At 42.8% G+C, this 17285-nt stretch overlaps 1 protein-coding gene across 4 annotated transcripts; it reads right to left on the bottom strand.

Annotated features, from left to right (window-relative positions):
• Positions 1 to 420: 420 nt before the first annotated feature.
• LOC129834808 (golgin subfamily A member 6-like protein 22) lies at positions 421 to 6092 on the bottom strand. 4 transcript variants are annotated; one of them, XM_055900106.1, is made up of 4 exons: positions 5522 to 6092; positions 1552 to 5226; positions 1093 to 1294; positions 421 to 948 (listed from the first exon to the last, which is right to left on the bottom strand). In XM_055900106.1, the coding sequence occupies exons 2-4, from the start codon at positions 2093 to 2095 to the stop codon at positions 924 to 926; spliced, it is 771 nt and encodes a 256-aa protein (XP_055756081.1). In that variant the 5' UTR covers positions 2096 to 5226; positions 5522 to 6092; the 3' UTR covers positions 421 to 923. The 4 variants fall into 3 exon arrangements, 2 of the variants coding, with proteins under 2 accessions (XP_055756081.1, XP_055756080.1); XR_008756299.1 differs by having other exon boundaries at positions 1093 to 5226; XM_055900105.1 differs by having other exon boundaries at positions 421 to 5226.
• Positions 6093 to 17285: the final 11193 nt, after the last annotated feature.

Here is a 17285-nt window from a genome sequence, read left to right as displayed (position 1 = left end):
AAGTTGAACATGTGCTCTTTATGACAGAATGTTAGAATTAGGTGGAATAAAAGTTACACTCCCCAAAAGGTCCTCAACTGGTGGAACGACCCAAGTACTGAACTGGAGGTGGGAGAGCTAACGATGCGTCTACTGTTGCTCTCTTATTTATTAGAATTGAAACATCCAGTAGTCACGGTAGATGTTAGACTTTCAATGAGACACCTAACATTCCATCAGTTTGCTACAATGTGTGACATGTTATATTAGAGAGGAGTCCTCTATACACATCTATTTTAGACCAGAGGAGAAATATCAGATTGAAATAGCTTCTCTAAGAATCTGAGGAGAAAACAATCCACACCGTAACAACAATATAGCTTTTTTAATAAATGCTTTTATTAAAACGTAAAACTTTAATAACAAAAATGACATCGTCAAACATCACTGGCCTGACTTGAGTAGCTCTGCCCGGGGATGGAGCCAGCAACTTAGCTGCTACCGGTCCGGTCCAGGCTCCCTGCAGACCTCCTCCCAGACCTCCTTTTCAGCACCTCCCCTTAACAGGTGAGGTGGTGGAAATGATCAGAGTTGCGTTCAACTTGAATAAAGATGAGAAACTCTGGTTTGTGGAGCCACTGGTCTCAGGGGAGGACTTCTGTTTAAACCATGTCCATTTGGGGATATTTTCTAGGACTGTAGAGGTGGTGAGTAGAGATGAATTTAATTAGGATAAAGATGAGAACCTCTGCTCTGGGGAGGAGGGTCACTGACCTTCGATGGTTTGTTGCCTGATAAAGAGGATACTTGCTGGCTTGAGGAGACGATAATGTTTTGTGGAGGAAATGTGGCTTGATGACTTAAAGAGGAGGAGGAATTATTGGGCGACACTTTTAATGACCAACGTAACCTCAATGGAACTGTGGCTTCGTCGAGTTCCAGCTCTAGGCAGACAGCAGGTCAGGAATACTGTGAGACATCAGAGACAGGTAAGTATCTATATATTTACATGTGTGTTGCATGTACACTAAACCCTCACATTTGGATAATAGAAGTGACAACATATATATTAACAGTGTAAAACATGAATACATGTGTTTAAACATTCTTTACCCCATCTTAATTCTCTTCCAGATGCCTGGCCTTTTCTTTTTCTTTGAGATTAGCTCTGATGTCTCAGCCTTTTCTGGAGCTTCTAGCTGCTGGCTGTCTGGCCCCCCCTGTTGGTTCTCTGGCCACTCCTGCTGGTTCTCTGAACTCCCCTCCTGGTTCTCTGCCCATGCCTGTGGCCTCGTTGGCCCCTCCTGCTGGCCATCTCCAGATCAAACAAAGCGTTTCTTAGGGCCCCAAAAGGCTATGATGCACTACTTTAGACCAGGACCATTGAGATCCAGTTGGGTTTTCCATTCTAAATTCCCTGGGTACATTCCATTTAAGTTGATAATAGATCAGCATTTTGGACAGTAGTTTTATATTGAAACAATGATGCAACATGATGACTGGTGTGGAACTTATGTGTGTAGAGGAGACTAAAGAGGATGATGTTATAAGCAGAGGGAAAACAGGTCTTACCTATGTGGACGATCTTATAGCCCTCCTCAGCTTCTCTCTGATATGCTCTCTCTATCTTCTTGATGTTCCTCTTCTCCCACTTCTTATTCACCCAGCCCATTGCTCCCCTTCGGCTATTTTTATAGGGTGGGACAAGGTCCTCCTTGTCATCTTCCTTTTCCTCCTCCTCTTCCGCCATCTCCTCTCTTTTTTTTGCCTCTGTTATCTTCTCTCTCTCGCTGATTAAAGATAAATAGCCTTCAATGGCTCTCTTTCTCTGATCCTCTCTCTCTTCCTCTCTCTGCCTCTCCTCCTCTCTTAGTCTGAACATTTCTTTCTGTCTAGCAATTTCAATCTCTTGTTTTTTATCCTGCTCCTCTTGTCGTCTTGCCCTCTCCTGTTTTCTTTCCATCTCCAGCCGTCTTTCCTCCTTCTCCCTGCTGATTTGTTGTCCTCTTTCTATGTGTTCTCGTTCCCCCTTCAACACTTCTAACCTCCTCTCTTTACGTCTATTGAAGACGTCCCGTGCTTTTGCTTTAACATTAACTACTACATGTTTCTTCATGCTTACTTCCTTTCCTCTCTCTTCTCTTTCCCTGTACTCTTCCTCTGCTTCCTTAATCACTTCATGCTTCCTTCCTTTGCTCTCTCTTCTCTTTCCCTGTACTCTTCCTCTGCTTCCTTAATCACTTCATGCTTACTTCCTTTGCTCTCTCTTCTCTTTCCCTGTACTCTTTCTCTGCTTCCTTAATCACTTCATGCTTACTTCCTTTGCTCTCTCTTCTCTTTCCCTGTACTCTTCCTCTGCTTCCTTAATCACTTCCTGCATTTCTTCCATCTCTCTCTCCTGTTCTATCTCCAGTTCATTCTGTCCTTCAATTTCCCCAAAAATATTTTTCTGCCCCTCCTTTCTTCTTCCTGCTTCCTCCCTCTCTCTCATAATCATCTTTTCTTTCTCCATCTCTTTTTGTTGCTGATCTTTTAATTCCATCTCTCTCTGATTCTCATTGTCTTTCTCCCTTTCTTTCTTCATCTCCATTTGTTTCTGTCTCTCCTCTTGTTGTTGTCCCCTGTGTATCTCTTCTATCTCTCTCTGTCTCATGTTCTCCTTCTCTCTTCCCTCCTTCTCCATGTCAATTTGCTTCTGTTTCCATATATCTTCTTCTTCTTGATCTCTCTCAAACGTTCTCTTTCTCTCCTCTTGTTGTTGTCGTCGTATCTCTTTCTCTCCCATCTCTCTCTGTGTCTCTTTCTCTTCGATCGCTCTCTGTCTCTCTTCTTCTTCTCTTTCTTCCTCTTCCATCTCTATTTGCATCTGTTTACATCTTTCTTCTTCATGCTCTCTTTCAATCTCTCGCTGTCTCTCTTCTTCTCTTTCAATGTTTTTCTGTCTCTTCTCCATTCTCTTCCTTTTGATCTGTCTCTGTCTCTCTTTCTCCCGCTCTCTTTCTTCCTCTTCCATCTCTATGTGCTTCTGTTTGCGTCTCTCCTCTTCTTCTTCTCTCTCCATCTCCTTCTTCTTCTCATCTTCTTGTTGTCTCTGTTTTGGTATTTTCTCCATTCTCTTTCTTTCTACCTCTTTCTGTTTGTTGTTCTCACCCTCCATCTTCTCCTCCATGTCCATTTGGTTCTGTTTCCATTTATATTTGTCTGTTTCCATATTTTCTAATTCTTTCAGCTGTTCCTTGATTTTCTTGAAGACTTCCTCCAATTCAGACTTCTTTTTGTCATTGATGAGGGCTGTCTCCATCTCCATCTCTCTCTCCACTCTATTTTTCATCTCCTCTTCAGTTCGTCTCCAATCCTTTTCTCTCTCTCTGTCTCTATCAAATGTTTTCTTTGGTTCAGTCTCGTCTTTCAATCTAATCTCTTCTTTCATTCTCGCAACCTCTCTGTCTAACACTAGTACATTTTGGTTAACCTGTTTCACTCTCTCATTCTGTCTTCTATACGCTTCTTTTGCTTTTTCAAATTTGATTTTGTATTGAATCTCTTTTGTTGTCATATCTTCTTTCAGTCTCTCAACCTCTCTCTCTAACTCTTTCACCTTTTCGTTAACCAGTTTGACTTTCTCATTCTCTGCAATACGCATGTCTCTTTCTCTTTCAAATATGATTTCCTTTTCAGTCTCTTTCAATCTCTCAATCTCTCCTTCTAACACTTTTATCGTTTCTTCTGCCTGTTTCACTTTCTTCTTCATTTCTTGTCTTTCCAATTCTGCTTTTCTCTCCCTTTCTTTCTCTCTTTCCCTCTCTCTTTCTGTCTCAATAGGTTTGTTGTTCCAGGCCAGTCTTGGTCGCTGATCCTCCATGACTTTCTGCCTGATCCTCAATCTCTCTATCTCTTGCTTAATTTGAAAAGGTTAAATTAGTGATAATCTTTGACCAAGACATACTTTCAAAGCATTTGCAGAGAATGATACATAGAAATACAACTTAGACCTAGCTAATTGAATCAAACACTGGACAACATCAATAGTAGAGTCATTTTGATCAATTCATCTGGACAATTCATTGTCAATTAATGTATTGACATGGTTTGAAAAAATGATGAGACATTTTATGGAATCAATTATGTCCAAAATGTGTACAAATACAAACACACAACGAGCTTGCCCATTCAGTTAGGGGTTTGAGAAATTCCCATTGCAATTTGTGTGATGTTACAACAATGTTGCCTCTGATGTTTCTGCTTGTAGAAATGACTCCTACAAATGATGTTTCACTAATGCAATTATTTACAACCTGCACAGATACAGTTAACAACAACAACAACAACAACAGTAATGACGTTAATAAGGAAGTGGATATTCAACCGGCAGAAGAAAGGCGTAGGGGTTGAGATAAATGAAGGTTAGGTTTAGGACCTAGGGTTGGGTTATGGTTAAAGGTTAGGTATTGTTTCAGTGAGGTTAAGGTAAGGGTTAACGTTTAGGAAAGGCATAAAAGTTAACATTGGGTTAGCATACTGCCGCCATTCATTTTCAGCCGGGTGAATATACACTGCCTTTTAATAATAACAATGACATGTCTTACGTGGGCCAGTTGAAGGTCCACCATCAGCAGCTCCAGAAGTTGTTTTAGTCTGTTGATCTCCTGCATGTTTCCCTGGTTCTCCTCCCATTCTGTGGCTCTCTCTGCCTCCCTCTTTCTCTCTGCTTTCCTCTGGCTCTCTGCCTCCCTCTTTCTCTCTGCCTCCCTCTGGCTCTCTGCCTCCCTCTGGCTCTCTGCCTCCCTCTGTCTCTCTGCCTCCCTCTGTCTCTCTGCCTCCCTCAGTCTCTCTGCCTCCCTCTGTCTCTCTGCCTCCCTCTGTCTCTCTGCTTCCCTCTGGCTCTCTGCCTCCCTCTGGCTCTCTGCCTCCCTCTGGCTCTCTGCCTCCCTCAGTCTCAGGATCTCAGCCTTCCACTCTTTCATTATACCCCTTTCTACTCTTCTTCTCCTCCTTTCATCTTTCAAAAGGGCTCTGAGATGCTCTGTCTCAGACTGTAGTTGTTCAATCATCTCGTCCTTCTCCGTTCCACCATTCCTCTTCTTCTTTGCCTCCTCCCAGAGGCACACTTGAAGTCTGTCCATCTCCTTCTTCTGATTTTGGATCGTTCGATCCTTCCCCCTCAACTCAAGCATGTGGGCTTCCTACTCTGTACAGGTCTTCTTCTCTTCCCTCAGGAACTGAACCTCCATCTCTGCCTGCTTGTAGCTGGGAGCGAAGGAATGTCAACACATTATTTAGGAAGTGAACTCAGACAATTTACTACAATATTACAATAATAATTAAACTTCTGCTCAATTAAACTGCCTTTAATCACACAACTCACTCAACTGTGACTTACAGTACGTGAATGTGATGAGTTGACTGTCCATGATGGCCAGAGGTGGGTAATGTGTAGCTCTGGTCCAGGGCGTTAAGTACAGCTTGCAGACACTGAGCCTTCCTTCAGCAAGCCGCACATAATGCCCTGGACCAGAGCTAGGTTATGTGATGAATGACTTACAGACTGTTCCACATGATAGGAGGGGGTAAGAAGACAGTCCCAGTAGGAGACGGAGATCGTCCAGAAGAAGAAGAGGTGTCCATCTCCTCAGAGACTGCAGGAAAGGTCTACAAGTTTGATTTCTGGAAAATATAAGAGATGCCTTCGTTCAGCAACAATGTGTGTTTCTATGTTTCTGTCACTAGATGGTGCCATTGTACACAACATTTACTCACCAGGTCAGTGAATTCAGAAACAGCCTTCAGACTACAGTACTCAAGCTCTAGCCTACATCACGGGACTAATATAATAATAGCTCATCACAACTTCATAATCACACCTGGATTGTGTTCACAAAGTGTTTCAGTGTAGGAGTGCTGATCTAGGATCAGGTCCCCTCCTGTCCATCAAAACGGATTCAGTTTGATTTAAAAGACAAAACGGATTATTGATCAGCTCTCCTTCTATGAGACTTTGTGAATATGAGCCTATGTGAAAGAACCTTTCTGGCATATGCTGGCTAGACAGTACACAGACAGACAGATAGTCTGACAGACAGACAGATAAGTCAGCAAGACAAACAGACAGAAGAGTAAATACAGATGGATGGATTGATAGCAACAGAAAAAAACGAATCCATAATTAATAATTGTGTTTTATAAGGCTAGCTAGATAATGTCAGAAATACAAAATATTCCAAATACATTAACGTTTACCTTCACATGTGTTATCTTACCATGACTGAATTATAGGCTAAGTAGGCTAGCGGATGGTTAATGTATGGTAAAGGTTTGTAAATATTTGACTCACCTGAAATCCCACTTGTCAGAGCGCAGTTTTAATGTGGAACCGAATAACATCTTCGGAACTTTCTCTGTTCTGGAACTGTATTGTTGCGTCATTTGGAACTCTTGAGCGTCATAATCCGTTCACCGCGCCGGCTTGATTGACAGCTAGGGGTTCTCCTGCGCATCAGCGTCCAAAAGTCGATATGGTTTAGCTACTCATAATTAATCAAGACATTTATAACTATTTTCACTTGACTTTTATTTAGTGTATTTTTGCCTAAGGTTATTTGGTAGTCTATGTTGTGTGATTTGTCTTTGTATGGGCCTAAAGTTCAATGAAATACAAACAGCAACCATAGCCTACAAACATTTCCCACACAAATACAAATGTGGGTGTTTAGTGAGAACACAAAATAATACCAGGACAGCCATAACTGTACAAACAAACATACAATCACAACTGTGGTGCACCTGTCCATGTCGAACTGTTCAGTATGTCACCATCACCATCTGCTGGACTACCCCTGTTCCCCGGGGTTCAAGAATCCAGTTGATCCGTTTTCAATTGACCACCGTTACCTCAAGAGCCGCCTATTCCAATGAATTATAACCTCTTATTAGTTTGTCCGGCTGCAACAAAGTCTCACAATCAATTCGTGCATATATGTACATAATACATTTCAACACATTTCCTGCGTGCGTTTTTGTCTGGCTTAATTAGTGAGAAAAGACACGAATGTATGTCCTTCTTAATTAGTGCGGAAAGACACACATTTAACCAGTAGGCTACACACAAGCCTTTGCAACAACCATATAGACGCGATAGTTTATATTTCATCATTTTTTGTTCTTCTTAATGGCCAATTCAACGTTATGAATATACAGAAATGTTGTCTTTGTTTAAGCATGTTTTAAAATGTGTCGTTGTATGCCTATATGTACTGTTTTAGACTTGCTGAACAGAATTTTTGAGAAAAGACGCACATTTACGGGCGACTTAATTCGTGGGAAATATTGTTTTATTAATGCCAATGCTGTTTTCTGTGCTTGATTTCGCTTAATACTTTGGATACTGGTGCACTTGTAATCAGAAGGCCTTTTTGTCATGTAGGCAACAGTACACGATTTTATTCATAACCCATTTCATATTTCGTGGAGCCTAAATTACACAATTTTCTTCATAATGCATGTATTACATGTTAAACAGGTTCATGTAAAATAATGAATTATGTTGGCTTACACTTATGGCCTTTCCATTATGATTATTACGGTCATGCCACTCATGTTATATACTTAGGCTACTGTAACGCGTTCAACCAGTTAGCAAGTCAGAATTGTCAGTTTCCTAGTACCGACTAGCACTTGAATGCAGTATTATGCTGGCTTCACATTCTCGTGGGAAATGGGAAAATGGGAAGTTGGCTACATACATAGCCTACATCTGTCTTCAGATTTATTTTATGGGTGATTTTTTCATTGAAAGAAATGTATTTAATCTTCCACTCCACTCTTCCGATGCATGTATTTGCTGCAGACAAGATGCTATTCAACAGGTAGGCATTTTGAAACCGTTCAGAGATTACTCCAAGTAATGGCACTCTTTGGGATCTTTGCCAGGGAACATTTAAATACATTATCAATGGCAAATACTGTTTCCTATGCTTGATTTCACTTAATATTTTTGGGTGTTGCGCTCATTGCAGTCAGAAAACATATGTTGGCCGATCAAAACCCTTGCGGGTGATGTTGCTTTCTCTCCCCAAGTCGTACGAGAATATAACGGAAAACTGACCCAGGATCAGTACTGTACATATGCAACTTCAAGCCAACGTAATGCGGAGCGCGTTCCAGCTCGTCAACACAATCGGCTGCAGGGGAGGTTACTTTCTGTGTTGTTCAATTTATATAAGAATATCAAATTAAATTAATCTAAGAAACGCTTTTCCAGGCAGTTTGAATGTATATTCTTATTCTGTGCAGAATCTGTGTAATTTCACCTACAACACAAATGCGCATCATGACTTCAACAAAGAAGGCAACTTGGAACGTACCCGATCCTCCCATGCGACCATTCTCTTTCCCGGTAAGTGAAGTATGCAAATAAACCATGTGGTTGTAATCGCTAGTATGTAATGTTATGGAGATTGATTTATTGCTTTTTACGACATTTCTCAAACCACTATGCATTTTCACTGATCTGTCAAGGTTTTCAATCAAATTCTTAGCTATAGGCCTGATCAACAGTTTCAGCTAGCTAGCTTTAGCTTTCTTCCCATTTCTTGTGTTTTAACAAACAAACCAAGTTGTAGTTTTAAAATGCAAACCAACTGGAGGAGATTATTCAAACATTGTATCTTAAAATAAGTAACCAAATCCCACTGTCCCAGGTATTGTTCCATCTGTCAACTAGCGGCACTCATTGCACTGTGCACCTGAGGCTTTGGCAGGTAGCCTACATCTAGGTTACAATAGTAGTCAACAGTTAGTATGACACATTACGTTACAGTGTGGCATGTTAAAGCCTCAGGCTTAGTTTTATTACTAGGCGAGGTCCATTATCAGATCTGACCCATATGATTGAGTCATTGAAACCCATGTCACCTTCAAACACACACACAGCACTTCTTTAGTGGGTTTGAGAAGGGTCAGGGCTTGATGTTTAATGCGAACTCAACGTCAGCTCCTTAGTTGGCCAAACTCTTTATTAATTGCTATTGTTAGTATAGTTTTTATCTCACAATCTCTAGTTCTCCTTGTTAATTCAAGCCCATTGCCAGAGTGGACCTCCCTGGTGCATTCCATCAGCCAAAGTGATGTGTATGGGGCTATTCTTTCTGACACTTTCATATCCACCTTTCATGCAGAATGGCTCCTGGCTCCAGCCGTAAGCGGTGTCCTAGTTGTAACACATCAATAGGAGGAGCATCAAAGAAGTGCAAGTTCTGTGGTGCAACAATACAGCTAAAGGTGAAGTTAGAGGCCCAAAAAATGAAGGCTACAGATGAATGGGCAAATAAGACAATGAAACATGAAGATATGCAACCTTGGTTAATGCAGCGAACAAGCTGGTAAGCTTTATAAATGTTTTCCTCTAAAAATATTGATGCATTTCTTGCTTAGGGATATGATAGGCCCTATGCAATTATTTGTTGTTGTCTCATTGTGTCATTTAAGACTGAAAATCAAAATTTCATTATTTGACTGATATTTGTTGTGTTTCTGGAAGTTATTTAGTCATTAATGATTCCAGGTACATATGTTCCACAAGGTAGGAGTGTACCCCCTGCGTACATAGGTTCCACAAGGTAGGAGTGTACCCCCTGCGTACCACAAGGTAGGAGTGTACCCCCTGCGTACATAGGTTCCACAAGGTAGGAGTGTACCCCCTGCGTACATATGTTCCACAAGGTAGGAGTGTACCCCCTGCGTACATAGGTTCCACAAGGTAGGAGTGTACCCCCTGCGTACCACAAGGTAGGAGTGTACCCCCTGCGTACCACAAGGTAGGAGTGTACCCCCTGCGTACCACAAGGTAGGAGTGTACCCCCTGCGTACATAGGTTCCACAAGGTAGGAGTGTACCCCCTGCGTACATAGGTTCCACAAGGTAGGAGTGTACCCCCTGCGTACATAGGTTCCACAAGGTAGGAGTGTACCCCCTGCGTACATAGGTTCCACAAGGTAGGAGTGTACCCCCTGCTATATAGGTTCCACAAGGTAGGAGTGTACCCAATGCGTACATAGGTTCCACAAGGTAGGAGTGTACCCCCTGCGTACATAGGTTCCACACGGTAGGAGTGTACCCCCTGCGTACATAGGTTCCACACGGTAGGAGTGTACCCCCTGCGTACATAGGTTCCACAAGGTAGGAGTGTACCCCCTGCGTACCACAAGGTAGGAGTGTACCCCCTGCGTACATATGTTCCACAAGGTAGGAGTGTACCCCCTGCGTACATATGTTCCACAAGGTAGGAGTGTACCCCCTGCGTACATAGGTTCCACAAGGTAGGAGTGTACCCCCTGCGTACATAGGTTCCACAAGGTAGGAGGGTACCCCCTGCGTACATAGGTTCCACAAGGTAGGAGTGTACCCCCTGCGTACATATGTTCCACAAGGTAGGAGTGTACCCCCTGCGTACATAGGTTCCACAAGGTAGGAGTGTACCCCCTGCGTACATATGTTCCACAAGGTAGGAGTGTACCCCCTGCGTACATAGGTTCCACAAGGTAGGAGTGTACCCCCTGCGTACATAGGTTCCACACGGTAGGAATGTACCCCCTGCGTACATAGGTTCCACAAGGTAGGAGTGTACCCCCTGCGTACATAGGTTCCACAAGGTAGGAGTGTACCCCCTGCGTACATAGGTTCCACAAGGTAGGAGTGTAACCCCTGCGTACATATGTTCCACACGGTAGGAGTGTACCACCTGCGTACATAGGTTCCACAAGGTAGGAGTGTACCCCCTGCGTACATATGTTCCACACGGTAGGAGTGTACCCCCTGCGTACATAGGTTCCACAAGGTAGGAGTGTACCCCCTGCGTACATAGGTTCCACAAGGTAGGAGTGTACCACCTGCGTACATAGGTTCCACACGGTAGGAGTGTACCCCCTGCGTACATATGTTCAACAAGGTAGGAGTGTACCCCCTGCTACATAGGTTCCACAAGGTAGGAGTGTACCCCCTGCGTACATAGGTTCCACAAAGTAGGAGTGTACCCCCTGCTACATAGGTTCCACGCGGTAGGAGTGTACCCCCTGCGTACATAGGTTCCACGCGGTAGGAGTGTACCCCCTGCGTACATAGGTTCCACAAGGTAGGAGTGTACCCCCTGCGTACATGGGTTCCACACGGTAGGAGTGTACCCCCTGCGTACATAAGTTCCACAAGGTAGGAGTGTACCCCCTGCTATATAGGTTCCACAAGGTAGGAGTGTACCCCCTGCGTACATAGGTTCCACAAGGTAGGAGTGTACCCCCTGCGTACATAGGTTCCACAAGGTAGGAGTGTACCCCCTGCGTACATAGGTTCCACAAGGTAGGAGTGTACCCCCTGCTACATAGGTTCCACAAGGTAGGAGTGTACCCCCTGCGTACATAGGTTCCACAAGGTAGGAGTGTACCCCCTGCGTACCACAAGGTAGGAGTGTACCCCCTGCTACATAGGTTCCACGCGGTAGGAGTGTACCCCCTGCTACATAGGTTCCACGCGGTAGGAGTGTACCCCCTGCTACATAGGTTCCACGCGGTAGGAGTGTACCCCCTGCTACATAGGTTCCACGCGGTAGGAGTGTACCCCCTGCGTACATAGGTTCCACAAGGTAGGAGTGTACCCCCTGCGTACATAGGTTCCACAAGGTAGGAGTGTACCCCCTGCTACATAGGTTCCACAAGGTAGGAGTGTACCCCCTGCTACATAGGTTCCACAAGGTAGGAGTGTACCCCCTGCTACATAGGTTCCACAAGGTAGGAGTGTACCCCCTGCGTACACAGGTTCCACAAGGTAGGAGTGTACCCCCTGCGTACATAGGTTCCACAAGGTAGGAGTGTACCCCCTGCGTACATAGGTTCCACAAGGTAGGAGTGTACCCCCTGCGTACATAGGTTCCACAAGGTAGGAGTGTACCCCCTGCGTACATAGGTTCCACAAGGTAGGAGTGTACCCCCTGCGTACATAGGTTCCACAAGGTAGGAGTGTACCCCCTGCGTACATAGGTTCCACAAGGTAGGAGTGTACCCCCTGCGTACATATGTTCCACACGGTAGGAGTGTACCCCCTGCGTACCACAAGGTAGGAATGTACCCCCTGCGTACATAGGTTCCACAAGGTAGGAGTGTACCCCCTGCGTACCACAAGGTAGGAGTGTACCCCCTGCGTACATATGTCCCACAAGGTAGGAGTGTACCCCCTGCGTACATAGGTTCCACAAGGTAGGAGTGTACCCCCTGCGTACATATGTTCCACAAGGTAGGAGTGTACCCCCTGCGTACATAGGTTCCACACGGTAGGAGTGTACCCCCTGCGTACATAGGTTCCACAAGGTAGGAGTGTACCCCCTGCGTACATAGGTTCCACAAGGTAGGAGTGTACCCCCTGCGTACATAGGTTCCACACGGTAGGAGTGTACCCCCTGCGTACCACAAGGTAGGAGTGTACCCCCTGCGTACATATGTTCCACACGGTAGGAGTGTACCCCCTGCTACATAGGTTCCACACGGTAGGAGTGTACCCCCTGCGTACATAGGTTCCACAAGGTAGGAGTGTACCCCCTGCGTACATATGTTCCACACGGTAGGAGTGTACCCCCTGCGTACATAGGTTCCACAAGGTAGGAGTGTACCCCCTGCGTACATAGGTTCCACAAGGTAGGAGTGTACCCCCTGCGTACATATGTTCCACACGGTAGGAGTGTACCCCCGTGGGTACATAGGTTCCACAAGGTAGGAGTGTACCCCCTGCGTACATATGTTCCACACGGTAGGAGTGTACCCCCGTGCGTACATAGGTTCCACAAGGTAGGAGTGTACCTCCTGCGTACATAGGTTCCACAAGGTAGGAGTGTACCCCCTGCGTACATATGTTCCACACGGTAGGAGTGTACCCCCTGCGTACATAGGTTCCACAAGGTAGGAGTGTACCCCCTGCGTACCACAAGGTAGGAGTGTACCCCCTGCGTACATAGGTTCCACACGGTAGGAGTGTACCCCCTGCGTACATATGTTCCACAAGGTAGGAGTGTACCCCCGTGCGTACATAGGTTCCACAAGGTAGGAGTGTACCCCCTGCGTACATATGTTCCACAAGGTAGGAGTGTACCCCCTGCTACTCCTCAGCAAGAGGATGAAGGATAACATTTTGTCTCAACTGCACTGTGTCCTCACAGTGGTATGATGAATCAGACCTCAATGGCAGCAATCCAAAGGTTGTATGTGGCAATTATGAAAGGTATTTGGACAGAAATATGTATGTTTGTCTACCTTAAGACCCTATCCCTCAACCACCACGTCCGTCAGACTGTAAAAAATGAATTATTCCACTTAGGCAAATTTGCCAAAGTCAGCCCCTCCCTCTCCTGTCCCTCATCCATGCTTTCTTCTTCTCCTCAATAGACAACTATACTCCCCGGCACGAACACAGACTCCCTCCATAAGCTCCAAATGGTTCAAAACTCAGCAGCCCGTCTTCTAACCCACTAAATCATCCTGGCAGCCCATCTTCTAACCCACTAAATCATCCTGGCAGCCCATCTTCTAACCCACTAAATCATCCTGGCAGCCCATCTTCTAACCCACTAAATCATCCTGGCAGCCTATCTTCTAACCCACTAAATCATCCTGGCAGCCCATCTTCTAACCCACTAAATCATCCTGGTAGCCCATCTTATAACCCACTAAATCATCCTGGCAGCCCATCTTCTAACCCACTAAAACATCCTGGCAGCACATCTTCTTACCCACTAAATCATCCTGATATGTTTAGATACTACATGATATGTTTAGATACTACGTGACATGTTTAGATACTACGTGACAGGTTTAGATACTACGTGATAGGTTTAGATACTACGTGATAGGTTTAGATACTACGTGATAGGTTTAGATACTACATGATAGGTTTAGATACTACATGACAGGTTTAGACACTACATGATAGGTTTAGACACTACATGACAGGTTTAGATACTACATGATAGGTTTAGATACTACATGATAGGTTTAGATACTACATGACAGGTTTAGATACCACATGATAGGTTTAGATACCACATGATAGGTTTAGATACCACATGATAGGTTTAGATACCACATGATAGGTTTAGATACCACATGATAGGTTTAGATACCACATGATAGGTTTAGATACCACATGATAGGTTTAGATACCACATGCCAGGTTTAGATACTACATGATAGGTTTAGATACTACATGACAGGTTTAGATACTACATGACAGGTTTAGATACTACATGACAGGTTTAGATACTACATGACAGGTTTAGATACTACATGACAGGTTTAGATACTACATGACAGGTTTAGATACTACATGACAGGTTTAGATACTACATGACAGGTTTAGATACTACATGACAGGTTTAGATACTACATGACAGGTTTAGATACTACATGACAGGTTTAGATACTACATGACAGGTTTAGATACTACATGACAGGTTTAGATACTACATGACAGGTTTAGATACTACATGACAGGTTTAGATACCACATGATAGGTTTAGATACCACATGATAGGTTTAGATACCACATGATAGGTTTAGATACCACATGATAGGTTTAGATACCACATGATAGGTTTAGATACCACATGATAGGTTTAGATACCACATGACAGGTTTAGATACTACATGACAGGTTTAGATACTACATGACAGGTTTAGATACTACATGACAGGTTTAGATACTACATGACAGGTTTAGATACTACATGACAGGTTTAGATACTACATGACAGGTTTAGATACTACATGACAGGTTTAGATACTACATGACAGGTTTAGATACTACATGACAGGTTTAGATACTACATGACAGGTTTAGATACTCCATGATAGGTTTAGATACTCCATGACAGGTTTAGATACTCCATGACAGGTTTAGATACTACATGACAGGTTTAGATACTACATGACAGGTTTAGATACTACATGACAGGTTTAGATACTACATGACAGGTTTAGATACTACATGATAGGTTTAGATACTACATGATAGGTTTAGATACTACATGACGGGTTTAGATACTACATGACGGGTTTAGATACTACATGACGGGTTTAGATACTACATGACGGGTTTAGATACCACATGACGGGTTTAGATACCACATGACAGGTTTAGATACCACATGACGGGTTTAGATACCACATGACGGGTTTAGATACCACATGACGGGTTTAGATACCACATGACGGGTTTAGATACCACATGACGGGTTTAGATACCACATGACGGGTTTAGATACCACATGACGGGTTTAGATACTACATGACGGGTTTAGATACTACATGACGGGTTTAGATACTACATGACGGGTTTAGATACTACATGACGGGTTTAGATACCACATGATAGGTTTAGATACCACATGATAGGTTTAGATACCACATGATAGGTTTAGATACCACATGATAGGTTTAGATACTACATGACAGGTTTAGATACTACATGACAGGTTTAGATACTACATGACAGGTTTAGATAATACATGACAGGTTTAGATACTACATGATAGGTTTAGATACTACATGACAGGTTTAGATACTACATGACAGGTTTAAATACTACATGACAGGTTTAGATACTACATGACAGGTTTAGATAATACATGACAGGTTTAGATAATACATGACAGGTTTAGATACTACATGACAGGTTTAGATACTACATGACAGGTTTAGATACTACATGATAGGTTTAGATAAACCATGATAGGTTTAGATACTACATGACAGGTTTAGATACTACATGACAGGTTTAGATACTACATGACAGGTTTAGATACTACATGACAGGTTTAGATACAACATGACAGGTTTAGATACTACATGACAGGTTTAGATACTACATGACAAGTTTAGATACTACATGACAGGTTTAGGTACTACATGATAGGTTTAGATACTACATGATAGGTTTAGATACTACATGATAGGTTTAGATACTACATGATAGGTTTAGATACCACATGACAGGTTTAGATACCACATGATAGGTTTAGATACCACATGATAGGTTTAGATACCACATGATAGGTTTAGATACCACATGACAAGTTTAGATACTACATGACAGGTTTAGGTACTACATGATAGGTTTAGATACTACATGATAGGTTTAGATACTACATGATAGGTTTAGATACTACATGATAGGTTTAGATACTACATGACAGGTTTAGATACCACATGATAGGTTTAGATACCACATGATAGGTTTAGATACCACATGACGGGTTTAGATACCACATGACGGGTTTAGATACCACATGACGGGTTTAGATACCACATGACGGGTTTAGATACTACATGACGGGTTTAGATACTACATGACGGGTTTAGATACTACATGACGGGTTTAGATACTACATGACGGGTTTAGATACTACATGACGGGTTTAGATACTACATGACGGGTTTAGATACTACATGACGGGTTTAGATACTACATGACGGGTTTAGATACTACATGACGGGTTTAGATACTACATGACGGGTTTAGATACTACATGACAGGTTTAGATACTACATGATAGGTTTAGATACTACATGATAGGTTTAGATACTACATGATAGGTTTAGATACTACATGACAGGTTTAGATACTACATGACAGGTTTAGATACTACATGACAGGTTTAGATACCACATGACTGGTTTAGATACCACATGATAGGTTTAGATACCACATGATAGGTTTAGATACCACATGATAGGTTTAGATACCACATGATAGGTTTAGATACTACATGACAGGTTTAGATACTACATGACAGGTTTAGATACTACATGACAGGTTTAGATAATACATGACAGGTTTAGATACTACATGATAGGTTTAGATACTACATGACAGGTTTAGATACTACATGACAGGTTTAAATACTACATGACAGGTTTAGATACTACATGACAGGTTTAGATAATACATGACAGGTTTAGATAATACATGACAGGTTTAGATACTACATGACAGGTTTAGATACTACATGACAGGTTTAGATACTACATGATAGGTTTAGATAAACCATGATAGGTTTAGATACTACATGACAGGTTTAGATACTACATGACAGGTTTAGATACTACATGACAGGTTTAGATACTACATGACAGGTTTAGATACAACATGACAGGTTTAGATACTACATGACAGGTTTAGATACTACATGACAAGTTTAGATACTACATGACAGGTTTAGGTACTACATGATAGGTTTAGATACTACATGATAGGTTTAGATACTACATGATAGGTTT

This window comes from Salvelinus fontinalis, chromosome 35 (assembly GCF_029448725.1).
Source record: "Salvelinus fontinalis isolate EN_2023a chromosome 35, ASM2944872v1, whole genome shotgun sequence".
NCBI classification, from domain to species: Eukaryota; Metazoa; Chordata; class Actinopteri; order Salmoniformes; family Salmonidae; genus Salvelinus; species Salvelinus fontinalis.
This window is presented reverse-complemented; position numbering and strand designations above follow the sequence as displayed.

Coding starts and splice junctions, on each gene's coding strand:
- LOC129834808 (XM_055900105.1), bottom strand. CDS start 3,841: ATGGAGGATCAGCGACCAAGACTGGCCTGGAACAACAAACCTATTGAG.